The sequence below is a fragment of the Emys orbicularis genome, chromosome 3 (genome assembly GCF_028017835.1).
Source record: "Emys orbicularis isolate rEmyOrb1 chromosome 3, rEmyOrb1.hap1, whole genome shotgun sequence".
Classification (NCBI taxonomy): Eukaryota; Metazoa; Chordata; order Testudines; family Emydidae; genus Emys; species Emys orbicularis.
Genome location: NC_088685.1, coordinates 92,332,558 through 92,359,800, shown reverse-complemented (window position 1 = coordinate 92,359,800; position 27,243 = coordinate 92,332,558). Strand labels below are relative to the sequence as shown.

The 27,243-nt window shown below is 41.5% G+C and overlaps 1 protein-coding gene across 1 annotated transcript in view; it reads right to left on the bottom strand.

The window, feature by feature from the left end:
- Positions 1-3,066: 3,066 nt before the first annotated feature.
- RFX6 (regulatory factor X6) overlaps positions 3,067-27,243 on the bottom strand; it is a 48,660-nt gene continuing 24,483 nt past the window's right edge. Inside the window, exons 8-20 of the mRNA XM_065401907.1 lie at positions 25,022-25,099; positions 24,817-24,930; positions 22,341-22,390; positions 20,368-20,527; positions 19,339-19,483; positions 17,691-17,800; positions 14,256-14,373; positions 12,905-13,027; positions 11,193-11,402; positions 8,450-8,962; positions 6,523-6,741; positions 3,398-3,400; positions 3,067-3,242 (exon numbers count right to left, since the gene is read on the bottom strand). Of these exons, the coding sequence (XP_065257979.1) occupies positions 3,067-3,242; positions 3,398-3,400; positions 6,523-6,741; positions 8,450-8,962; positions 11,193-11,402; positions 12,905-13,027; positions 14,256-14,373; positions 17,691-17,800; positions 19,339-19,483; positions 20,368-20,527; positions 22,341-22,390; positions 24,817-24,930; positions 25,022-25,099 (2,019 nt within the window). The remainder of the gene's footprint in view (positions 3,243-3,397; positions 3,401-6,522; positions 6,742-8,449; positions 8,963-11,192; positions 11,403-12,904; positions 13,028-14,255; positions 14,374-17,690; positions 17,801-19,338; positions 19,484-20,367; positions 20,528-22,340; positions 22,391-24,816; positions 24,931-25,021; positions 25,100-27,243) is intronic.

Here is a 27,243-nt window from a genome sequence, read left to right as displayed (position 1 = left end):
GATAACAATTCCCCCTTTGGTTATATATAGTCCCTAGACATAGGAGCAAGTGGGTAGAGCCACTCTCTCTCCTATTTGGCCAATCCCCATTGTGGTGCAGCCTCATGAGACTTTTACCTTTGTGGCACCATATATTGAGTTCGAAATCTGTATTTAAGTACTTCCCCTTAACTGCTCACTGCCTCCTGTATGAAAGGAAAGAAACCTTATATAAAATACCAATTTATAAACTATAGTAAATCAGCACAATGATGGGGGAATAACATAGATGAGATTGCAGCTCTACTTTCTTTGTTACATGTTCATAGTCTCATAGATTTTATGGCTGGAAAGGACCATTATAGCCATCTAAGCTGATCTGCTGTCTAACAAAGGTCAGAGAATTTCACCCAGTAATTCCATAGCTTCTGGTTGAGCTAGAGCATATATTTTAGAAAGACATCCAAACTTGAGTTAAGTTTTTCGGCATGGTGTGACGTCATTTCAAGTCTCTCATTTGTCTTACAACATATGCATAGTGCAGTGGTTCTCAACCTATTTATCATTGTGGGGGTGTTACCTGGGCCATTGGTTGAGAACCACAATGCCCCCCCCAATTGCCCTATGCCCAGCACCCCAGCCCCCGCCCAGAGATCCCTCCACAGAGTGGGGCCAGGAGCGGCTCCCATTGTGGGGGCTGGGTGGCAGGACAGCCCTGGACCCCACGGCACGGCAAGGCAGGGCAGCCCCAGATCCTGCCACGGGGGTCAGTGCAGCCCTGGCGGACCCAGACCCTGCTGTGCCATCGGGGCAGCCTGGCATCCTGGACCTTGCCATGCAGGCCCTGTGGCCTTTAGCACACAGCTGAGCCACAGCTGTGTGCTAATTGGGCTACATGTGGCCCATGGGTTGAGAACCACTGGTATAGTGAGACTAGCATCGCTACCATTAGCAGAGATGACTTAAAGCCATATCACAATATTTTTCTCATTTACGCTATTGCAGCCAATACATGTATAATCCTGTCTCAGCTTGTCTAACTCAGCTGCCATTATGGAATACGGTGCTGGAGGGGGGGTGCACTAAGTAGTACTATGGCTTGTTCCGGAGGCTTATATTTTATGCACTTCTTTATTGCAGTGTTTAAAATGCGAGGTGATTGTTACTTTGCGCCAGTTAAATGGATGTTTTCCTCAAGGGTTATTTTCTATGCTGTGAAAATAGCAGATAAATGTGCACGCACACTGCCTGTATTTTTGCCTTTCTGCTGCAATCAGGCTTCCATGACAGAAGATATGGTAAAAAAAGAAAAAGGAACTAAAGTTATGCATGAGATGGAACTAAACTGAATACTGCATCATAATCCCATTCTGCCCCCACTCCCACCCCACCATAAAAACCCAGTGGCTCCAGCACATGGGGAAGTTCTAATCCTCATCTGAGTTGTGTGAACTGGACCAATAAAACTAAACTGCCCCTTAAATCTGGGAAATTTGCATTTACATCCAAATCTGAATGCCGTGGCTGGAGACCATTACTGTAGGATACTGTCTAGGGTTGCCAACCTTCCAGGATTGTCCTGTAGTCTCCAGGAATTAAAGGTTAATCTTTTATTAAAGATTATGTCATGTGATGAACCCTCACGGAATACATCCAGCCAAAATTGGTGACCGTAATACTGTCTCCTCTTAAATGTATATGATGACAGGTTGGTGTTATGTGTTTATTCCCACCAGGGCCAGCCCAAGACCTAATGGCGCCCCAGGACAGGAGCATCTTTGGCATCTCCCCTCCATTTGTTAAACATTTGAATACCTTATTTTTCATTGCATTTGTAGCCCATTTCAGGACTGATACGTGGTTTGCATGCTTTTGCATCTGTTCTTTGCTCTGGTCATGTGTAGGAACAGATGTTCCAATAAATCCCTTCCTCCACTCACTGTTGCACCCCCTTTCTATAGAATTTTTGAAAATGCTGTATGTAGAGGCTCATGGGCTGGGCCAGTCTTAGACTCCCCCCCGCCCCAAGCCCGGCATCCTAGGTCACTTGCCACTAAATCCGGCTCTGCTGCCTGCCCCCTTCACAAACACTCCTACAGAATCGTGACCCTTTTAAAGGGAGAGTTATTAAAGCATAACTGGAGTTTTGCAATATGTTTTGATCATCTCCACTACATTCATGTTGGGTACATAGAGCCCTAGCCAAAGGCCCACTGAAGACAATGACAGTAATTCCATTGACTTCAATCAGCACTGGATTGGACCCGTACAGCACAAATATTTTCAGAATTCCAGGAGATTTTGTGGCACAGTTTCCATTTAATGTCAGTTATCTGGCACAATATCAGGCAGTGGTATGAAATATTTAGAGGATAATGTTTGCAGTCTCTAAAGGTGGGTTTTAAATAAGAAAGGTGTTTAAAGTTTTATTATTATTATTTTAAAAGAAAAAAACTGCCCTATAACATGGCTAATTCTTGTGGACTCTAACTTTAACATAAGTAGGAGCATAAGGCACTAAGCATTTGAAATTGACATTTTAATGCACAACAGTAGAAAACTTAAGAATTTTGATTTAGATTGATTTGAAGCAGTAAAAAATTGACCTTGTAAACATTTCCATAGGAGGTAGAAAACATACATTTGACTATTTGTCAAACAAGAGAAAGTAAACAGTGACTCTGCAATCCTAATAAATAACAAGCATCACAGGCATTAAATAAACAATTTTTATACAAAAAAGGTTTACGTGAAAGACTGAAGCGGTGTATTTAATAAATTAAAAATGGGAATAATTATTTCTTCACAGCCAAGACATGTTTGCAAGAATCATTGGTTCCTTCTGCTCACTCTGAAGTTATGACTTCAGAACCGCATTGATGATGACAATTTCTGAGCAATTCATGTGCAGGACACAAATCTGAATATAGCTCATTTTCTGTTTGGGTGTTAATATCTTCAGGATGGGTTCCTTACGACCAATTTTTAATACTTTTTCATCCCAGTCATTGATGGGGGTTGACAACTAATAAAACCATCAGAGGCTAGAACTGGAAAAATGTAAAAAAATAAAATGCCACTCCTAATTCAGGTGCCTCCAGCAGCAGCTCCCATGAAGACAGTGTTGATTGGTGGTAAAGATGACACCATCTCTCTATTGGGCTGTCCATGGGAGTCCAGCGTTTCCTGAGAAGGATACTGGTTAGATGTTCCGTACATGCACTGGGAGGAGGATGCAGATATTGCAGTTTGCATATCTGAAGCTATGAAAAGAAAGGTAACGGTCACTGCACGTTTTCTGTTTGATTCTCTCTATCTTAATATACAGTTTACTTTAATTAGATACAAGCCTGTATTCAGACATGCCATCTCCCTAAACATGGGTAATGGAGGGTGGGGGGGGGGCTGAAATCTGAACCCACTCTGGATTCAGATATGAATATCCCAAATGGCTCCTCTCTTTCTAAAGGGACAACCTAAAATCCCAGATCTGAAGGAACATCCCTGAATTTTTAGGATGTTACAAATCCAGCTGAACTTCACAGCAGGAGCCCATCTCTAACACAAGGCATGTAAAATGAAGCATGTTTGCTATTCCTCCTCCTCCCCCATCTAGCATCATTCATTCCAGTATTGACTCTTAAGGCTTGTCTACACTTACAGCACTGCACCAGTGCAGCTATGCCGCTGTAACGCTTAGTGAAGACGCTACCTGCACCAATGGGAAAGGTTCTCCCGTCAGAGGAGGTACTCCACCTCCCCAAGAGGCAGTAGCTAAGTTGACTGGAGAAGTCTTCCTGTCGACATAGCGTGTCTACACCAGGAGTCTGGTCGGTACAACTGCATCGTGGAAAAGCCACACCCCTGAGCAACGTAGTTATACCAACATAAGGTGATAGTGTTGACCAAACCTCAGACTGCATCACTGCCTCTAGATGTAATAAATCAAACCTTCCAGCTGGCAAATATCATCACAGGACACAAAAAGCTCTTCATGAGGACAATCCCTGGAGTGTTTTTTCCATGCTGAAGTTTCTCTTAAAGAAGCCAGCCAGCAGTGGCTATTTGGAAGTCTTCAGAAGAACCATAGTTAAACTCTGTTTTGGGATTTCTTTGTGACTGGCATAGGTGAATACAGCTTTTTAAGAAGTTATTGCAAGGAAAAGAACAAGGGCACAGTTAAGGGGCAAGATGAGTGGGCAGCTGCCCATTCCTAGATTTGGGGAATCATTTTAAGTCTGACTGTCTTGGCCAAATTGTTGCTCACACTATTACCATGATTGTTCTCACAATCAGGAGACTGTATGTGCCAATAGCAAATTAAGTGTTTTCAGGTTTGCCAACAGGGATATCTGACTGGCATGTGCATCCACAGAATTAGTGCACAGTTCTACAAAATTTTTTGCATATTTCAAAATCATGGCCCTTTTAGTCAAAACTAGTTTAACTAGCAAACAGACGCAGCTCTCCCAGAGAAAGTGGGCAAGGAGGAGCCAGAAAGAGAGATGGGGCAGTCATAGTCATATTCAACCACGTGTGTTCATGGCCGGCTCCAGGCACCAGCCCACCAAGCATGTGCTTGGGGCGGCGCCTGGAGGGGGGCGGTGCGGCGGGGCGCTCCGGCCCGAGAGCGGGGCCGCGACCAGGCTCGCCGCCCTCCCCGCGGCGCTCCGGCCGGTCGGGGAGAGTGGTGGGCCCTGGCCGCGCTCGCCGCCCTCCCCCCGGCGCTCCGGCCCGGTCGGGGAGAGCGGAGGGCCCCGGCCGGGCTCGCCGCCCTCCCCCCGGCGCTCTGGCCGCCGGGGAGACCGGAGAGCCCCAGCCGGGCTCTCCGCCCTGCTCCCAGCGCTCTGGCCGCCGGGGGCTCTCCGCCCTCCCCCCGGCGCGCCGGCCGGTCGGGGAGAGCGGAGGGCCCCGGCCGGTCTCTCCGCCCTGCTCCTGGCGCTCTGGCCGCCAGGGAGAGCGGAGCCGCGGCGGGCTCGCCGCCCTCCCCCCGGCGCTCTGGCCGGTCGGTTATTGCGGGCCCGCGGCCGGGCTCGGCGCCCTCCCCTGCCGCGCTGGGGGGGGGGGGCGGCAGGTGGCTTTTTTGCCTAGGGCGGCAAAAAAGCCAGAGCCGGCCCTGCGTGTGTTGATTTCAATATTGTTAAGTCTTGAATATTGCTAACCATTAAAAAAGGGAACATCACCAATAAAAATTATCAAGACTCAGACTGCAGTGGTTTGGAAACTTCAAGAAAAGGCATGAGCTAGTATAGAGTGCAAGTGACATGTGATTAGGGCTAAGCAGAAAACAAATTTCCTGGCCTGAAAGTATTTTTGAGATTTAGAAAAAAATTCCCATCCTAATGGTGACAAAAAAATCAAAATCTCAGAAATTTTTCAAGAACTGTCAGAAATATTTTTCAGTTCGGGTCAATGAAAAGATTTCATCGTGATAACGTCAAAATATTTTGTCTGAATGTCAGTCTTCCCCCACCCACCTTTTAAACCTTTTTAAAGTCTAAATGACTAACATTTCTAAATGAAAAGTTATTTCGACTCAGAAATCTGAAACTTTTTGTTTCAAATGTCAAAACTGGATATTATGGCAATTTAGAAACTTTTCCCCCAAAATTTTTGTGGTGTTGTCATGTGAATTCATAAATTCATAGATTCCAAGGCCAGAAGGGACTACTATGAGCATTAAGTCTGACCTCCTGTACAACACAGGCCATAGAACTTCCACAAAATAATTCCTAATGAACATTTTTTAGAAAAACATCCAATCTTGATTTAAACATTGTCAGTGAGAATCCATCACAACCCTGGGTAAATTGTTCCAGTGGTTAATGACTCTCATCACTAAAAATTTACACTTTATTTCCAGTCTGAATTTGTCTAGATTCAACTTCCAGCCATTGGATTGTGTTATACCTTTCTCTGCTAGATTGAAGAGATTTATTCCCTTTGTAGATACTTATAGACTGTAATCAAGCCACTCCTTAACCTTCTCTTTTTGAGTTGGGAGATTGAACAGTTGAAGCTTGAACAGTTTCAGTTTCATCCAATTCGCATTTTTGAACCAAAAAAAGTTTTGTTGAAAAATTCCTGACCAGCTCTACACATGATCTGTCTAAAATAGAAGACATTATTCTTGCATCTTTTGCAGTTTATTGCACAAGATATGCAGAAAAGTGGGGAAAGAAAATCAAATAGCTGGGGTCTAGAAGCAAATACATATTATGTATATAGAGTCTAATTATGCTGTGATTTACATCCTCCTTGCAGTTCTTCTGACCCCATTAATAAATTTGAATGAAAATAAGGCCTTGTATAATGCAGCTGACTTCCATGGAGTTAAAGGGGGATGAACTAGTCCTTTATTCTTAATATTTACCTTTCCAAACACCTTGGGATCACACGGTTCTCACTCTGGCAAAACTCACTGACGTCAGTGGATGTTTTGCCTTAAGTGAGGACTACAGGATTTGGCGAAGGTGTACAGACTACACTGTATTAAGGTGTTACCAGGTTCATAGTGCTTGCTTGATCATAAGAGGTACTTACTTATGGGGGTCCGACAGACTATTGAAGATGAGGAATCAGTATAGTATGAGCCTGCCTGTTTTCTTCCGTTGTCATCTAAGATGTTGAGTGGGTCATGAATGTCATTGTATGGCGGCAGTGGTCGAATGCTGCTTACACTACTGATTACAGAAACATGCTGATCCACCATTGATCCAAGTCTGTGGGATTCTGGGTAGTTTATGTTGTTTCCATAGTATCCTATTGACAGGGGAAAAAAACAAAAAAGTAAAATAAAATAACTGCATAAAAAAGAAAGGTTGCTCTAGTGGCTTAACTGCATGATTGGGAGTCAGAAGATCTGGGTTCTACAGCCATCTCTGTTAGTGCCTATCAGCGCGAACCTGGGCAATCCATTACCCCTCTGTGCCTCTGTTTCCCCATCTGTCAAATGGAAGTAACAGTACTTCCCAGAAGCGCTGTGAGGTTTTAATTAATTAATGCTAGTAAAGTGCTTTGAGAACTGCTGATAGATCATGCTCTTGAAGTGCAAAAACAGAGATGGGTCAAAACCAAACGCTTGCAACTGAACCCATTGAATTTTAGGTGGTCTAGGATTAGCATCTCCAAGTTGAAATACATTGTTCCAGGTCAGCTCCAAAACCAGAAGGGGCCAATTTTCTGGTTCCAGTCAGGCTGTAGAGAAAAGCTAACTAGAACAGCCACCCTTACAAGGATTTGGTACCATGGAATGCAAACCAGAACACTAACTTTTATATGGCCTTGAATTCAAACTTCAAACCCTAGCTCAAATATCTGGATCTAGTTCCAAACACCATGTCTTCAATTTCTATTTATCCTTGTTTTGTTCTCATGAATATGTATATGAAAAGCTAAACAAGGATTATTTATAGAACTAATATAAATTAGCTACAAGTGACTGGTTGTAGTCATTATGCTACAATAAATCCATTATGTAAAATCCACTTCTTTTAAGTTTTCCCTAACTAGCTACAGTAGCTTAGTGAATTCCTTGGCACACAGCTTATTAAACATTAAGGCACTATCTATGTACATTGAAGAGAGAAGAGAATCTAAAAACTTGCCCAAGGTTTCGGCACAGAGTGAATCTTTCACTGTAAAGTCAGAGTCAAACCTATCTCATCCACAATCAAGTAGTCAGAGGAGCAACTACTCAGCTTCATATCCCTAATTCAGTTCTGCCCCTTTGAAAATTTGACCCATAATAGTAAACAGATTTTGAAATGGATGGCCAAGAAAAAATACAAGGAAAGAAAATTCTAATTATAATGGTATTGCATATGTGCTGTGCCTTTCATCCTGAAGGACCCAAAATCACCTCATAAACTGATCTACAGGTCACAGTCCCAATAGGAATCATTTCACCGACCACATCTCTGGGGTGGGACATGGCCACTGTTTTAAGTTCACAGCAATCCACACTAGGACCAAAACCCTGAATTGCAACCAAGCTGTGCTTTAAGCCACTTTTGTTTTGCTACCCTTGCTTGGGGGCTGGCTGGACACTGGATTGACCTGGTATAAAGAAGAGCAACTTGAGGGTTGCTCCATTTGATACCAGCTGCCTAAGGGGCTCTTCCAGCCGTGGAGATTGCTGAAGCACAGAGACATGGACCATGCCCCCTTTACGCTCAACAGGCCAACTGTGCTAGAGGGAGGTTAGCACAGGAGCTGTGAAGGCCACCCGGGGATCCCCCTGGGCAGTAGGAATCGGGAAATCAATCCTCAAGTAGCTAGTTACACTGGCTTTACAGCTGCTTTGTGTCATCAAAGCAGTGGCAACCAGCCAGGGTGCACAGGAGGGTAGAAGTTGTGAACAGGAACTGAAGAACACCTTATGTGTGAGAGAGGAGACAAGGAGCAAGTATTGCCTCTGGATATGAATAGATAGTTCAAGAGAAAGGAAGATGCTTATAAAGATTCATACCATTGGAAGCATTAGGGGCATATGTTGCTCCTGGACAGGCAGCAGACACTGAATTGCTCAGGAAATTGAAGCTCCCAGTGTTCAAAAACTGCATATTGTGTGTGTCCTGAGTAGTCGAGGAGGGACCGTAGTTGGAGGGAGACCTGGGATTGTATGGAGACACAGCACAACTGCTACTGAAGTAGTCTCTGGAGAATTGCTGCTCACTCAAGGCTGCAAATCGACTGTGCTCTGCCCTGTGGTGATAAACTCCTGAAGGGGTAGGGGTCTGGGGCCTGAACATGGCCTGGTAATTGGAATTGCTTCCATAATAGCTCTGATTGGTTTGTGACAAAGTCTGGTAAAGGGGCTCTGAATAGGAAGAGCAGTGTGAATGTGTGGATAACACTGGGCCTACACTTGGCGGTCTCCCAGCCATTGGGCCCTGGTTGATAACACTTCCTCGATTGGCCATGGCTGGGGAAATGGGTGGAGTCATCAGATGACCAGTGCTTTGAGAAAGCTCCAGCTGACCTGAAAGAAACAAACATTAGTGTTAGGTAGTGTTCATGCTGTGATATTCTCAGATGCTGACTAGAGTGGGTTTTTCTAAAACTGTAAATATAACACAGTGGTGAGTGTGTGTTATGGGTTCCCCTCTATGCTGCTCTGCAGAGGATTTGGAGGCCCTCAGTTCAATCCCTGGTGTGTTGGCCAACATGGCAGCCATCACATTAAATGGTGAGGGGGGCACCTCTAGTATTCAAACTGCTGTGGACCTCAAATGTTTGAGACACTGATGCTTCTATCCACTGCTGAAAGGAAACTCTTTCTGAGCATCTGAGGTCCACAGTGGTTCAAATCTCAGATGTGCCTCCACTTAATGTGACAGCCACCCCTTACTGGCTAACATACCAGGACTGAACTGGGGAACTCTAGAGCTAAAGAATGAGCTGCTCCAGCCCCAGCTCCAGAGGAAATGCTCTGCAGCTAGTAACTGTAACAACGCATATCTTCTGTGAATTGGCTTAGAGGGGGACCCATAACACAATCACCAGTTGATTACATAAAGTTTACACAATATTCTTCCCCCTTTAGTAACTATAGACTAAAAGAGCAATGATATCAGTAAAGAGACGAGCCTGATGCATAGAATCACAGAAACGTAGGGCTGGAAGGGACCTTGAGAGGTAATCTAACCCAGCACCCAGAACTGAGGCAGGACCAAGTGTACAAGACAATCCCTCACAGGCATTTGTCTAACCTGTTTTTAAAAACCTCCAATAAAAACCTCCACAACCTCCCTTGGAAGCCTATTCCAATGTTTACCTATCCTTATAGTTAGAAAGTTTTTCCTAATATCTAACCTAAAACTCCCGTGCTGCAGATCAAGCCCATTATTTTTTCTCCTACCTTCAGTGGACATGGAGAACAATTGATCACCGTCCTCTTTATAACAGCCCTTCACAATTTTCAAGACTGTTCTCAGGTCACTCCTCAGTCTACTTTTTTTTTCAAGACTAAAACGCCCGATTTTTTTAACCTTTGCTCAAAATTCAGGTTTTCTAAACCTTTTATCATTTTGTAGCTTTCCATTGGATTCTCACCAATTTGTCCACATCTTTCTTGAAGTGTGGTGCTCAGAACTGGACACATTACTCCAGCTGAGGCCTTATCAGTACTGAATAGAACAGAACAATTACATCCTGTATCTTATATATGACACTCCTGTCACCCCAGAATGATATTAGACTTTTTTGCAATGGAATCACATTGTTGACTCATATTCAATTTGTGATCCATTATAACCCTAGATAATTTTAAGCTATTTGAGTTATTCCCCATTTTGTAGTTGTGGGATTGATTTTTTTCTTCCTATGTGAAGTACTTTGCACTTGTCTTTATTGAATTTCACATTGTTGAAGTCAGACCAATTCTCCAATTTGTCAAGGTCATTTTGACTTGTAATCCTGTCTTCCAAAATGCTAGCAACCCCTCCTAGCTAGGTGTAATTCACTAATTTTATAAGCATACTATCTACTTCACTAGCCAAGTCATTAATGAAAATATTGAATAGTACTAGATCCAGGAAAGACCCTTGCAGGAACCCATTTGATAAGTCCTCTGATAACTACTCTTTGAGCAAAGGTGCTGACTCTATGGGTGCTCTGGGGCTCAAGCACACACAGAAAAAAATAGGGGGTGCTCAGCACCCACCAGCCACAGTGGCTCTGCGGCCCCAAGGCTGGCCGTCGATCAGCTGTTCGTCGGGCACCAGGGCTGGTTGCCAATCAGCTGTTTGGTGGGCCCCAGGGCTGGCTGTCAATGGGGGAGCGGCTGGTGGGAGGCGCTTGGGGGAGAGGATGGAGACGAGTGAATGGCAGGCAGGGGGACGTCGCAGAGTGGGGGAGGGAAGAGGCCTAGCAGGAGCGGGGCCTTGGGGCAGAGTCGGGGTGGAGCACCCAGCGGGAAAAACAAAAGCCAGCACCTGTGTCTTTGAGTACGGTCTTTCAACCACCTCATAGTAATTTCATATAGACCACATGTGCTTATGAGAATGTCATATGGGAATGTGTCAAAAGCCTTACTAAAATCAAGATATATAATGGCTACAGATTTCCTCTTATTAATAACCCTGTCAAAGCCAATAAACCTATCAAAGAAGGAAATTAGGTTGGTTTGCAATGATTTGTTCTTGACAAATCCATGTTGGCTATTCCTTATTATCCTATTATTTTCTCTATGCTTAAAAATTGGTTAATACCTGTTAGCTGCATATTTTCACTGTCCGCAGTGGAGAAGGGGTTCAAACCAGAATATAAACTGCTGTGCTGGTTGGCTGACAATGACACATACGTTTGCTCTGCAAGGCACTCATTTTTGACTGAAGTGTCACTAGGAAGGGTAGCAGCTTTGTTGCGGTTTGCTAGGAAGCAAGAGCTTGGTGATGCGGTAAAGGCAGCTTTACTTGCATCTGGAAAAGTATAAGAAAATTCTTGATTGTTGTTGTATGCATATATAGCACGTAAACTCACTGTCCATGTACATCAGCATGTGAACTGGCTGGTGAGAACACCAGGGGCCTGTTAGTGATTCATTAACATTGTTTGGTCACTTATTTTAAAACAAAAATCCTACAAAGCCTCCAAATTTTACATGGTCATATATGCAACTTTATTAGTTGTCACCCTAGTTTTCCCCTTCCCTGCTCAAAAGCCTTCCATTGTGTTCTATGTCCATAGACCTACATCATAACAGAAGAACTGCTCTTAAATGAAGCAATACCAGTAATTACTTGGGTCAAATTCATCCCTCTGGAAATGTCATCGAAGTAAGTGGAAACACTCCAGCCATGAAGTCAATTGAGTTACACCAGGAATGAATTAGGCTCATAACATTTAATCCTTAATCATATGGAAAGGTGGAGGAGTGGCGTTCAAAAGCCGGTTAAGCTCATACATTTTATAGTGTTGCCTGGCAAAAAGTACTTGTTCTCTTCAGTACTTCTCAAGTTCATTGCACACCATGGGAAAAGCCTGGCGCCAGTGAAGTCAATGGGAGTTTTGCCATTGTCTTCAATGAAGCCAGGATTTCACTTCAGGTCCTCAAGTCCCACCCGAGTCCCCAGGATGAATGCAAATTTTGCATAGCACAGAACTCTGTAAAGCTGAATAATAATAATTTTAAAAGGCCAATTTCCCCCCTCAGATTAAATCAATGGGAACCGCTAGTATCAAAGAGCAGAATTTGACCATTAAGAAACAAAAAGCTGCAGACTGATTACATTTAGACTGGTGTGACTCCACTGAGCCCAGGACTCTGGATTTATACGGTGTAAATAAATGAGACCTGAATTTGGTCCAAATGCAATTTCTTGAGCTTTACTCAGCTTTATTCACCTCATAGCAAAGTGCCTGGAGTATGATAAAAGTGTCAATGTTGAAATAGAATGATAGCTGGGAATGTTTAAAATGCTCTTTAAAAATTCCTTTTGTGCCTTTGCTCATGTTAATACTTCACCGGGGTACATTTACACTGGAATAAAAGACCTGCAATATGGCCACAGCTGGTCTGAGTCAGCTGAGTTGGGCTTGTGGGGCTTGGGCTGTGGAGCTAAAAATTGCTGCTTAGACATTTTAGGTTTGGGCTGGAGCCTGGGTTCTGGGACCCTCCCCACTTGCGGGGTCCTAGAGCTTGGGCTCCAGTCTGAGCCCAAATGTCTACACAGCAATTTTCCAGCCCCACAGCTGACCCGGGCAAGCTGTGGGTGTTTAATAGCTGTGTACATGTTACCCTAAAGGTGAAATAAGGCTCCAGTCCTGTAAAGACCTTAACTTTAAGCATATGGGGAGTCCAACTGGAGTCAGTGAGACTACTCATGTACTTAAAAGTTAAGTATGTGCATACGTCTTTTCACGGTCAGGACTTAAATAAATAAATAAAAACAAAAGGAATTAAACGTAACAATCAAGTTACCCAAATTCTTCATATACTTGTCCAATAGATTCTGGAGTTCTTGTTCTTTGTCATTGTTGAACTGGGTCTCCATGGCTAGCAGGATGTACTCATCTAGTAGCATACGGATCAAATGAAAAGAACCTTGGGCGGTGTGGGGGGGGAGGAAGAGAAGAGAGAGTGTAGCAAAATTATCTTTGTGACCATCTCTCAACACTTTACAAGAAGCAAGTGAAACAAACAAATAATTGTTGGACTTTAAATGACCTGCCAAGACCAACAAGGAATAGTGCCTAACTTCTCGCTCTAATCTCTGTTTGCACTGGCCCACCAAGCTCAATATGTTTACTGTCCTGTAGGCTATTTGGCCACTAATTACATCAAAGAAAAATACTGATGAAAGTGAGACATGCTTTATACAAGAAGAGGGCACACACTGGAGGTAGATAAGGCTGCACTCCGCTAGAATGAGCCTGACTCTGCTCTATTTCTGTTTGTCTTGTACTAAATAACCAGACAATGGTCGACAGAGTCTTGGAGCTGATTTCAAGGAAACACCACATTTAAAACAGATCTCCCACTACAGCCTTTTCAAATATCCTTTGAATGAAAGATAAAAATGTAACACCCAATACAGAGATCAGTTGAGAAATGATGTGCTCACTGTAATGTGATTTTTCACTTCATGCTGAAAAAATTTCTAATTTGGAAATATCCATTTTGAAGGACACTAAAATGTTAAAAGCTTCAAAGTATATGAAGTGTGAACTTGAGATCTTAAAACAAACAGGAGCAGGATGCTGTGTTTGGTGTCTATTATCCCAGAGCTAAGCCATAAAGATATTTTACTAAATTCCTTGTAAAATGGCTCGATGTGAAAAACAATTATTTTTGCCAAACTGATTTGGATGTATTATTCTTATTTAAAATCACTTATCTGGACCTCTTATCTTGGGAAATATGATTGTGCATTTTATTGCCAAGTTAGATAATCATAATATTACCTTGTTCTTATGTAGTACATTTAATCATTATTATTAGTGGTATATTATTGTTATTTAGATCTCAGTACTTTACAAAGGAGGTCAGTATCATTATCCCCATTTTACATATTGGGAAATTAACTCCTAGCACTAGCTCAAAAATGACAAAGAAATATCAAACCTTTAAAAATTGACATTAATCCTAGGGTACCAACTAATTACTGCTAAGGATGTTCTTTAAAAATACAGTTGGCAATGTATACAGTATAATCGTTTGGGCTCTGGTCAGAGAAACATTAGCCAGAGGACAATTCCACATGCTTGGGAAGTCTGGATAGCATGCCAAGCAGGTAGTTCATAAAGGAGGGGTTTAATAAAGCCCAGGGTACCAAAACTTGATGCGTTGTTTAGGGTGAGATTATGCATCACTCGGGCACCAAAAAAGCTCCATTTGAGAAGGAAATCTTGAGCTCTCTTCTTCAGTGACCTCCCATTTTGTTTGCTTGCCTAAAAGAGAAAGGAAGAAAGAGGACTCTATAAGTAAACTATGTTGACTCCTACTCATAGGGAATCTTATTCAGCCTCTGCACGTGGCCACACGACACAGCAGGGGAGACAGGAGAGTGTTGTGTGTTTGGCAGTTCACAGGATATCTTGGTCAGTCTGGCAGGACAGTTTGGCTGCATGAGACACGCTCTGCAGTGCACATACTTAGTAATTCAGAAAGGAGTAGTGTGCGCTCTCTCTAGTGCAAGCGGGCTGGGGACCCGGCCAGGCCTCCCTTGGGGCTGTGATATGCTGGATGGTGTTTCTGCTGGGCTCCTGTCCTAGCACTCAAGATAGTAATACCACTCTACACATGTATAGATAGAGAGGAAAAAACTCTTTGCACTGTATTATGCCACATACAAACAAAGAGCTGTAATTGGTCCCTGTACTTTAACTTCATATGCATACTATTCAGTGGGCCATCTCTCTTGCCAAACAACAAAATGATATATCTAGTATCCTAACTCTGGGGCTTTTAATACTAGCGGCTCATTGTTGTCACTTCAGCCTGACAGGGCTTTGCTCCATGTGCTAACATTATAACCTGTCACTTTTGCAAACAGAAAGAAGCGGTGTTGTGAATTTGACAGTGACTGCACTTTAACATGAACAGAAGGTAGAGGGCAATGGGAGGATTACATGTTCTGTAAATGATTAGCTCTGACTCAACTAATCTCAGCTCCTACAGGGGACTGTTGGTTGGGTTTGTTTTTTCCTAACCCTGGGAAAACAACCCTGGAAGCCATACCTGTTTGCCTTTGTATCATATTACATAATAGATGCTAAAGGGGGGATGATCTCCTATCTTTTCTGCCTTCCTTGTTTATCACTGATTGTCTAAAAGAAAATCCCGCACCACATTTTCGATTGTAACAGTCAAATTCTGCCTTCAGATAAGAGGGCTCAAACTTCACTTAAATCAGTGGGAGTTGTGCATTTGTGTATATAAGACAGTAAATATCATAATGCTAATCTATAAATCCATGGTACGCCCACATCTTGATTACTGGGTGTAGCTCTGGTCGCCCTGTCTCAAAAAATATATTAGAATTGGAAAAGGTACAGAGAAGGGCAAGAAAAATGATTAGGGGAATGGAACAGCTTCCATATGAGGAGAGATTAAAAAAGACTGGGACTGTTCAGCTTGGAAAAGAGATGACTTGAGGGCATATGATGGTGGTCTATAAAATCATGATTGGTGTGGAGAATGTGCATAAGGAAGTGTTATTTACTCCTTCACATAACTCAAGAATCGGGGGTCACTCAATGAAATTAACAGGCAGGAAGTTTAAAACAAACAAAAAGGAAGTACTTCTTCACACAATGCACAGTCAACCTGTGGAGATTGTTGCCAGGGGATATTGTGAAGGTAAAAACTATAACTGAGTTCAAAAAAGAATTAGCTAAGTTCATGGAGATAGAGCCATCAATGGCTATTAGCCAAGATGGTCACGGATGCAACCACATGCTCTGGGTGTCCCTCAACCTCTGACTGCCAGAAGCTGGGAGTGGACGACAAGGGATGGATCACTGTTCTGTTCATTCCCTCTGAAGCATCTGGCATTGGTGACTGTCAGAAGACAGAAGAGTGGGCTAGAGGTACCATTGGTCAGACCCAGTATGTCTGTTATATTATCTGAGGGCTGAATTCATCTCTAAGGGCTCTATTCAGCATTGTACTTAATAATAACAATGCCTAGTTCTTATATAATGCTTTTTATCAGTAGCTCTCAAAGTAGGTCAATATCATTAATCCCAATTTTACAGATGGGGAAACTGAGGCACAGAGAAGGGAAATGACTTGCCCAAGGTCAACGGCAGAGTCAGGAATCGACCCCAGGTCTCCTGAGTCCAAGTCCAGTGCTCTAGCTACTAGATCACACTGCCTTCTCTTAATGTACCCACTTACATTAAGGAGCTCAGTACGATGACAGAAGACGTTAGCATTACAAACCATTATATTTTCAAACAAAAATAATTGAAAAAAGTTCCTCTCTCACTGAAAAGGCTTGATTCAGGATTTGACTTGAGATCACTGAACTCACTATCACCTGAAGCACTGAATTTTCCTCCTCTCTCTGTTCTTCTAGATTGAGTCACAAGCTAGGATGTCATTTATTATTTCAGATATAACCTGGAACTCTGAATGCAGGTCTTGACAGGTAAGGAAGACCCAAATTTAAACTATTTTGTTTTGAAAATATACGTGTGTTTGGTAACAGACGAGCATAACAATCTTAATTTAACTACACAAACCTTGACTCTTATTCAGGGCCGGCTCCAGGCACCAGCGAAGGAAGCAGGTGCTTTGGGCGGCCAATGGAAAGGGGTGGCACATCCGGGTCTTCGGCGGGAATTTGGCAGCGTGTCCCTCAGTCCCTCTCTTCTTCTTTGAGCTGCCGCGCCTAAGTGCCGCCGAAGAGGAAGAGAGGGGGCGAAGGACCCACTGCCGAATTACCGCCGAAGAATGAAGCCACGCGATTGAGCTACCGCCGAAGTGCCGCCGATCAGCTTTATCTTTTTTTTTTTTTTTTTTTTTCACTTTGCCGCTTGGGGCAGCAAAAAAGCTGGAGCCGGCCCTGCTCTTATTATTTTAAATTTGCTTTGCAAAAGATTTTTAATTCACTATAAAAATAATTCCCATCAAAATCTTGAGTAATACTAGTGCACTCAGCCTAAAATCACAGAGGCACTTTCCATGTGGTCGTTCTTTTCATACAAGAAATTCTTCTGCAGATTAGCCACTGCTGATTCCATCTAGTACTTTATCTTACACCACACTTAATGTCACATAAATATCATTTAGAAAGAAACAAAGATCTGCATCTCTGAGGACCAAATCTTGCTCACACTCATTTGAGCAGTCCCACTGGTGTCATATATACAAAGGTAAGGTGTGTATCTTTTATTTATTTTTACATCATTATGGAAGTGCTGATTTCAATGTCATAGTCATATATAATTGAGGTTTTCATATATAAAACACTTGAGGTGGGATTTTCAGAAGCAGTGAGCACTGGCTTAACTCTGACTTTGTTGGAGCAGATCCTCTGCTGGAGTAAATTATCATAGCTCCATTGACTTCCATGGACTGATGACAATTTACACCAGCTGAGGATGTGTCCCATTGAAAAGTCATTGTCTTCAGGGAGAGCAGAGTTAGCCCAATGCTGAGTGCTTTTGAAAATCCCATCCTTGAAGTCAGTGGGACTTTGCTTACATGATTAAGGGGAGCAGGATTTGGCCCTGAATCAGACAGAGCAGTTGAAAGGTACCTTGATAACCCTTTGCTCAACCACAGTATCCAACCATTCAATAAATGATTCCACAGTGGCATTCTTCTTTAGCAGGTCCTTCAGTTCTTGGAACACTGTAATAGAGTCATCTACCATGTAAAAAGGAAAACACATCGTTGCTCGCTCCTCTGAATATGAGAGAAAGCCACTCACCAGTCATTGACAATTTTGTAGCATGGAAAGGAAAGGAAAGAATTAGAGCATTGAAAGAATGGAAAATTCACCAAGGAAGCAAACATTCTTGTTTGTTAGCTTTTTGTGTTTGTTTGTTTTGTTTTAAAAAGCTCTTCCACATTGCAAATTATGGGAGACTTTAAGAAAATGGAGAGTTTTCCCATAAAATAAAATTACACACTGAGATACTGACATTTTTCATTAGTTTCAGGATCTGTTCTTGGACCCATGTCTAATTCTAAATTTAACAGGACAAAGAACAGCTTTATCATACTGTAATATGGATGATCGAAACAATGGATGACTTTCACTGTGTCTTAGGTTTCTCTGACTTCTTAGGTTCTCGACAGCAAAACTAAGCTACTAGCCCTTCCAAGATTCTCCTTTTCTAGAAAGTGTCTCATTACCTGTCCAGTGAATTCCCAGCTAATCTTTCTTTTCACTCTGCTAGTAGAGCAAGAACAGAAAGGAAAATAGTAAATAAATAAATAAAAAGAAAACAAGAGAACAAAAGAGCAACTAAAGTGAAAATATGACTAAATTGTGAGGCATATTTAATAAAAGAAAGAACAACATATACTTCATTCAACCTTTCATGATCAAAGTAATAAAATGTAGAAGAACACAGATGCTGTTGCTCTCAATTCTGCCAGATTTTGACCAACATGTTCCTTAAGTGATTAAAAAGTATCTTTTGTCACCACATAGTATATTCAGGCACTGAGGAGAAGGTGGCTAAATCCCTTTATTCTGAGCCAGTAGCTATAAAAACAGGTAAAAAAAAAAATAGAAAAATGATTGTGTGAAAAAATTCAAAATTTTGTAGCTGTTTCCATTATCTAGTTTTTGTGACATTGTCTAGGATATATTTACTGACATTTTTTATTTTAGAAAAAAGGCCATTTTCAACAACAACAAAGTTTTTTATGCAAGCAATGTAATCTAGCTCTAGTAGCTATTAAATAAAGCTACAATTAAGTATTAAATATGCTTTTAGATGTGTTTCTTTAGAACCCTTATGCCCCATCTTCACTATTAAATGAGCTGTTAAAGAGACATTTTTCAGAAACTAATCAGCTGTGTTGACCTGTGCAGATGGTGGCTAACTTTTAAAAAGAGTTCTGACAATTATCAGATAACATAGATACCATTTTCTCAACAACCATTTAAAAAATGCCCAGTTGGGATGCCAATAGCTGACACAACTGTGTTAAACCATTTTCAAGATTGATATTTGCATGCAGAATTTGGTAAAAGCTTCTCCTTTTGTTGGACACATTGGGACCATTTAATGGCTTTTTAAAAATTTTGGAGGTGAATCCTGAATTAGCATAAGAAACTCAAAACCTGTAAGTGCAAAGACATTTTCCTCAGTCCATCTTCACACTAACTAATTAAGCATAAAATGCAAGATTTTTTTTGTATTTTACAAAATATCTTACCACAGACTTACATTCAGTGTAGACTTCCCCATCAGATTCCATGCTGCCTGAGACTGTGAGAAGAGCTTGAGACCCAATGCTATTCAAATCTACCTTCTCAATATCAGCCACCATGGAATTCACCACATGCTGATCAAAGAGGGCTGGTCGGGCAATCTGCAAGAGACCATAGGGTTAAATGCTAAAATCTGCACCAGTGGAAAGAACTGAATAATTTGTGGAAGAGGAAGGATCGTGAGCTCTTTCCTTCCTTTTTTTAGGCGGAGGAATGATGTGTCTTTTTTATGATTAGATACCACCACAAGAATACAATTATTTCAACATTGACCAAATAGAACTGCCATGACTGAGTGAGAATTGATTCAAATTCCATATTAACTAACTCTTAGCCTTCTCCTTTCTTAGTTACATATACATTATAATACTTTGTTCTACTGAAGTGCCTTCCATCAGCGGCTCTCAGGGTATTTTTACAACTCCACTGTGATGTTTCTATTGTCTTCATTTTACATATGGGAAAAATGGGGCACAGAGAAATTATATGACGTGTCCAAGGTTATACAGGAAGTCTGTGGTAGAGGCAGGAATAGAATCCTGTGTCTTAACCACAAGACAATGTTTCCTCTGATATAGTACACCAGATAATAAGATGATGGTATTTCATAATTGTGAATGACTGCATGTTACTGGTGCAGAGCTAGCACCACTTACATGGGTAAATCACAAGTTAATCCAAAAGGTGATGAACTCACTAACCATTGCACTGAGGAAGTCATCATTGGGAGAAAGATCATTTGATATTTTCCACTTTGGGAATAAACAAATACCCTTTTATTCCTCTTCATAATTTGCTTGCCAAAGCATGGAAGGATTTGCAAAGAAAAATCCTTTGGGGATTACAGTGTTGTCACCTGAAATGGTAGCAGACTCAGGGGTCCAATGACTATAGCTGGTCAAAAAATGGGAAGATTTTTCATTAACCTTTCACTCTACAGTGTTTTGTAGTGATTCAAATTCTCAGTCTGGTCTCCAAAGCTTACCTGAGCTAGGTGTAAGAATGATGTCTGTCGTTTCAGAGAGGAAACAAATCTTCGTGCAATAGGCAGTTTCTTATCTGCCAGAGCTTCTGGTAGATTTTCTAGAGATGAAACAACCCACTGTTCCCAATTTTTAGCATAAGTTCTTATATCTGCCAATAAACTACAATAAAAACGATATATTAAAGAAAGGCCAACATTATGATAAAACATTACATTGCATCAGTTTAAGGGGAACAGCTTGAACAGCGAAGGCCATCAGAGATAGCAACAGCACAAAGACCTAGACAGACAAATAATCTCCAACAATTTTTCCCCTGGGGGAAAAGAACGGAGAGGATCTACATATAACAGATTTAAAATTTTATTAGAAAATATTTAAAAAAAATAAATGATACAGAAGATTTGAAGCATCAGTTATTGGTCATTGGGGGTAACATACAGGGTATAGGGGGATGCTAGTATTTTGGGGTTGGGCAGCACACATAATATATACAGACTGCAATGTCCCCAATGGGGGGGTAAATGGTGGGCGGGATCAAGATACAGCCGACAAAGCGGTGAGGGTCCATCACTCATACAGAAAGTACAAACAGTCCTGGGTATAAGTAAGCGGGCTGGGTACTGGGGATGGGGTGACCCTCACGTGGTGGGATTCAGTTAGGTTCGGTGGGTTCAGGGCTCAGGGGATAAAGTCCAGCAGGGGGGGGTTATAGGTCTCTTCCCCCTTGCGGGTGCACAAGGTCTCCCCGGCTCACTCCCGGTATTGGCGGTGGCCGGTGATGTGCTCTGTGTAGATGTCCCGTGACCAACGAACAGTGTCCGAGACCATTAGGCGTCTCATGAGCCGCGCGTAATGACGGCCTGCCCCACAGGTCCTTAGGCATTGATGGCAGGTAATTAGATATCATGGTGATGGGTGTGATGCAAGAACCATGATAGTATTCTGAAAATAGTGGAAATTAAGCTTTCGTCTCACATAACTAGCATGTTCTAGTCTCTTTTGTCTTCAAAGAACCTTCACTCAACCTATCTGCCTCTCCAGCTGCTGCCCCATCTACCTTCATCCCCTTCCCTTCCCCTTCAGATTCTCTTCCCCAAACTGGCTACTTTGTGCCACTCAGGTAGTATGAAGGAGCTGGAATCTGGCCTTAGCTGTCCAGCTGAGAGCTCCTCTTTCAGCTAGATGGTCTAGCTAACTCTTGGGATATAGGCCATGGCAGGAGAATGGCAGAGACATACACACTGCTGCCTTTAGTGCATTAACTCGAGCAGAGCTAGCCGGAGTCTGTCTACCCACACTGGGAATCACACTTCCCAGATGCAGTGTAGACATACCCAGAGGGATCATACTCAACTGGTATAAATTAGAGCAGGCCTGAGGCTGCCATAATTAAGGCTGGCACTGGAGGTGGTCGAAATTGGCACCTAGAATAAGGGCCATAACTGGCTCCTTGACAGCTCTCTCCTCACCACTCTCCTAGGAGCTTGGTGCAAGAGAAGATCTGTCCTACGGTGGCAATAGTGATTACGGGCCGAACCCTGAAACCCTCAGTCATGTGAGTAGTCCCACTGATTTCATAGGGCCACTCACACAAATAAGGGTTTGCAAGGCTGGGCCCCATAATTGGAAATTTTAAAATGGCATCATCATTCAGTCTACTTTGATTACAGCTGTAATGTGAAAAACAGCAGCAGGAACAGAGAGCAACATACCAATAGAGTCAGATTTGAAAATATTTTGGAAAAAATACACACAGGTCTACATCTATACTTTCCATCAGTTCAGGTTGTATTTTGTCCTGTACTGCACCATTTTAGAAAGGTCCTTAAAATTAATGTTGTAACTGAGTAAAAGTCTTCTCAGCTTAGAATTCTATCGTAACATTGGCTGTTTACTCCATCTCTCTCTGGAGCATTTGATTGCCTAACAATTACCCAGACTATAGCATTATTAGTAACTGTCAAGTACCCACCTTTCTGGCATTTCTTGCATTGTTGCAGGGATGAGTACATCTGTGAGGACCTGGAACAAGGTAATAGAAAATTGTTTTACACCTCCATTTTCAACACATTCATACAAAGAAATTTAACTTCTGGGAAATTTAATTCCTATTGTAAGTTCCTGGAAGACTCTTCCATTTACACCTCTTTGAATCTTTTCTCATGACTCTTAAGAAAAAAAAAATCCAGGTAACGAGAAAAGAACTGGACATTAAAATAGGGTTCTCTTTGCTTTGATAGTTTTGGATATTTTAATGTAAAAGTTGAAGCTCACCGCATTTTCTTGTTTTCTTATCTGCTGCCTTTATTCTGATCAAGGGAGGCACATCAAGTTAGTTATAATAATGCATTTCATAGAGGTCTGCTCCAGAATGTCTCAAAGATTCCCCTGTTTTTGTCACACCCGAAATTATTGTTATGGAACCAGCTGGTAGTGTTAAATTCAGCAATGATAACACTATGGACAGGAAGGGTGGTTTGGGGGTTACAGGAGAGCTGGGTTCAATTTCTGGCTGTCACAGACTCTCTCCATGGCTTAGGGCAAGTCAGTTTGCCTCAGTGAAATGGGGCCACTGATATTTCCTTTCCCCGCCCTTTGCCTCTCTTGGCTATTTAGATTCTTTGGGGCAGGGATTCTCTCTCGCAATTTGTCTGTAGAGCACAGAGCCCTGCTCCTATCTTAGAAATACCTTAGGTACATATATGGCCCCCATCACCATAGTATCTGACATAGCTCTGTAGACACTGCAACTCAGACTGGACCTCAGGTTCTGAAGCTGAGGGAGGGATGCTGGCTCAGAGACTTCCTGCATAGAAGTACCCTAAATGACTTGCCTACAGTCACACAGGAAGTCTGTGCTGGGGAAAAGACTTGAACTCAGGTCTCACAAACCCTAGGCTAGTGCCCCTAAGCATTGGACCATCCTTCCTCTTATATGGGTGGAGCCCAGAGGATTTTCAGGGTCTGGTGCAGGTCCTGGGACTCAACCTCAAGTAGGGGCTTGGTGGGGGGCGGGATTCTAGTCCCTTGGTGGAACAATTGGGGTGAAACAGCACTTAATATCATCTTCTCTGATGGGTTTTAATTATCTGGCTCAACACAGGGTTGCTTATATGTCATATAATAAAACAAAATTTGTTTATACTAATAATTTTAATGGTATAATAATACAATAAAATGCTAGTTTATATTTGACAATTGTAATGCCAAGAACACCTTTAATGCTTGAAAACGAGAACTAGGGAAAATGACATAGAAGGAATAGCAAATTCTTTAATGTGATGACATTTTGGGGAATTCCACTATTCCAGATTTTGAATTCTGCGCTTTGTAGTATTTTTTTCCCTTTTCGCTCAATCTTAGTTTAATTTGTAACCAATACTTATGGAGATACTGTGTTTTTAAGCAGAAAACCCATGATAAACTCAAGGCACAAATGTTCTATATCTGGAACTGATGTTAAGTGGCACAATCCAAGAGCAGTAATTCATATCTTTATGCTAACCTCCTACACTTTTTATTGATTTCATCAATTGACATGAATCTAAAATTTGCTGCTTGGTTTGCTGCTTGATATGCTTCTATGAAATGCTTTCCCTGCATCTTGTAGATTTTTTTCATATTTTTATCCAGTCAAGAAACGCTAACTAGGCCCAAACCTCTCCATTTGCCACAAATACTACTTTTGATGTTTTCTGATTTTCAGTAGCAACTGTGAAACCTATCAGGAAGATAATGATAATCCTTTGTACTTATGTGATGTCTCTTATCTGAGGATCTCAAAGAGCTTTACAGCTATTAATTAAGTAAGGGCCAGATTTTCAAAAGAGCTCAGCACCCAACAGCTGCCACACAGGTGTCTGAAAGAGGCTATTTCCATTTTACAGGTGCTAAAAAATTGAATAAGAGAGAGATCAAATACCAAATGCTAAGGGCCTCCCTCAGGCCTGGTCTCCACAAAGTTTTTAGACTAATTTAACTATTTCCATTAGGGGAGTGATATATATATATATATATATATATATATATATATATATATATATATTTTGCCAAAACAGTGAAATCAATACAATTCCTAATCTGGATATCAAAATACTGGTATAAAAGTTTTTATCCATGTCCTACTCAGACAATGAAGTTACTATGTATTTCCTTGAGTAAAACCTGAGTAAGAACCTCAGGATTTGGTCCTAAGCGACCTACTCAAGATCACACAGCAAGTAGGCAGCCGAGGAGGGAATGAAGTCAGTACAAATTCTGCTCTGACACCAGTTTTATGCTAATGATTATAGTGAAGTTGCTGCTGATGTACAGAGGTGTGAGAAAGAGGAGTCAGGCCTCAGGAATCTTGTTGTTCTAACTTCTACACCTTATTTTCACTCAAACACCTCCTGTTAAATAACTGTAGATTGACCCAGATTATCCACAAAACTGAATGCTTAACTCACCTTGTAGAGTACTGAATCACAAACACAGAAGATGTCAATGATAACAGGATTTTCAAGCAGGGGAAGAAGATGGTCAGGCATTCCTTGCCAAAAATGTAGTAAGAAATGCTGAATCTGGGGAGAGGAAACAAAACACAGAGACAAATAATGTCTTTTCTGCTACCTATGCATATATAACCAAGAATGTGTATTCAAACAGCCTCACCTCTTCAAAGTTCCCATTAATTGCATTGTCAAGGACACACTGACAGTGTGTTTTGTACATCATGATAAGGGTATCTACCTGTTTTGGAAGACAGAAAGATTAAATAGGATCTCTTACCACTCTCCTTTAGTGCTGTGATGAAGTAGGTTTCTGCTGTCTTTTGCTAGCATTGAAGTACAGTATATCAACCTTCTAGCATAAAAGGAATGAAAGTGCATGCCCTTCAGAAAACTGTGGGTACAGCTCTAGAACTGATAACAATGAAAGAGGAACCCATCTCTAATTCTGCATCAACACTTTTAAGGCCCAATCCTGTATCAGATGTGCAGAATATATTTTGAAAGTTTACATAAGCAGTGGCCAGTTTACCCAAGTTAGGTGGTGAAGTATACCCACATATTTGAAAGTAGGATTAATTCCCAAGAGTAGTACAAGTTAATCATTAGGCTACTATAGGCGTCTAGGAGTGTTTTGAAACATCACTGGGTGGACAAATGGGGAAAAAAGCTGTCAGTCACTGGGTCAAAGTTTAATCATCACCTTTCAAGAGCAAAGCTTTAAAGAGCAGAATTTTCCTTTCATCTCATGCAGCTGATTCATCTGTAGTGTATTGCTCCTTGATTTTAATAGGATTGCAGAGGTGTGACTGACAAAGGAATTTGTCCCAGTGTCTGAAAAATTGGTAATATTTGTAACTAGAGTTGTGCAAAACATTTCTAAAGAAGCCTGACCTTAGACAAAGCTTACCTGATCATCCAGATTCAGAGAAATTTTGCTATGGTTATGCTCTAATAAATTTGTTAGTCTCTAAGGTGCCACAAGTACTCCTGTTCTTCTTGCTATGGTTTGTGAAACTTTCCAACATACCAAGGCCCAGATTGAACTCAGGTTTGCATGGTTTCTGCTAGGGCTGTCAATTAATCACAGTTAACTCATGTGATTAACTCAAAAAAATTAATCTCGATTAAAAAAATTAATCATGATTAATCACATTGTTACACAATACCAATTGAAATTTATTAAATATTTTGGATGTTTTTTTACATTTTCAAATATATAGATTTCAATTACAACACAGAATACAAAGTGTACAGTGCTCACTTTGTATTATTTTTATTATAAATATTTGCACTGAAAAAATGATAAACAAAAGAAATAGTATTTTTCAGTTCACCTCATACTAGTACTGTAGTGCAATTTCTTTATCGTGAAAGTGTTACTTACAAATGTAGGTTTTCTTGTTACATAACTTTACTCAAAAACAAAACAATGTAAAACTTTAGAGCCTACAAGTCCACTCAGTCCTACTTCTTGTTCAGCCAATCGCTAAGAGAGACAAGTTTGTTTACATTTATAGGAGATAATGCTGCCCACTTCTTAATTACAATGTCACCTGAAAGTGAGAACAGGAGTTCGCATGTCACTGTTGTAGCTGACATCGCAAGATATTTATGTGCCAGATGCATTAAAGATTCATATGCCTCTTCATTCTTCGGCCATCATTACAGAGGACATGCTTCCATGCTGATGAAGCTTGTTAAAAAAAATAATGTGCTAATTATATTTGTGACTGACCTCTTTGCGGGAGAATTGTATGTCTCTGTTTTTCCCGCATTCTGCCATATATTTCATGTTATAGCAGTCTCGGATGATGACCCTGTATATGTTGTTTGATTAAAGAACACTTTCACAGCAGATTTGACAAAACTCAAAGAAAGTACCAATGTGAGATTTCTAAAGATAGCTACAGCACTCAACCCAAGGTTTAAGAATCTGAAGTGCCTTCCAAAATCTGAGAGGGATGAGGTGTGGAGCATGCTTTCAGAAGTCTTAAAAGAGCAACATTTTGATGCAAAAACTACAGAACCCGAACTACCAAAAAAGAAAATCAACCTTCTGCTGGTGGCATCTGACTCAGATGGTGAAAATGAACATGCGTCGGTCTGCACTGGTTTGGATTGTTATTGAGCAGAACTCATCATCAGCATGGAAGCATGTCCTTTGGAACGGTGCTTGAAGCATGAAGTGACATGAATCTTTAGTGCATCTGGCATGTAAATATCTTGCGACGCCAGTTACAACACTGTCATGCAAACGCCTGTTGTCACTTTCAGGTGACATTGTAAACAAGAAGCGCACCGCATTATCTCCTGCAAATGTAACCAAAGTTGTTTGTCTGAGCGATTGGCTGAAGTAGGGCCGAGTGGACTTGTAGACTCTAA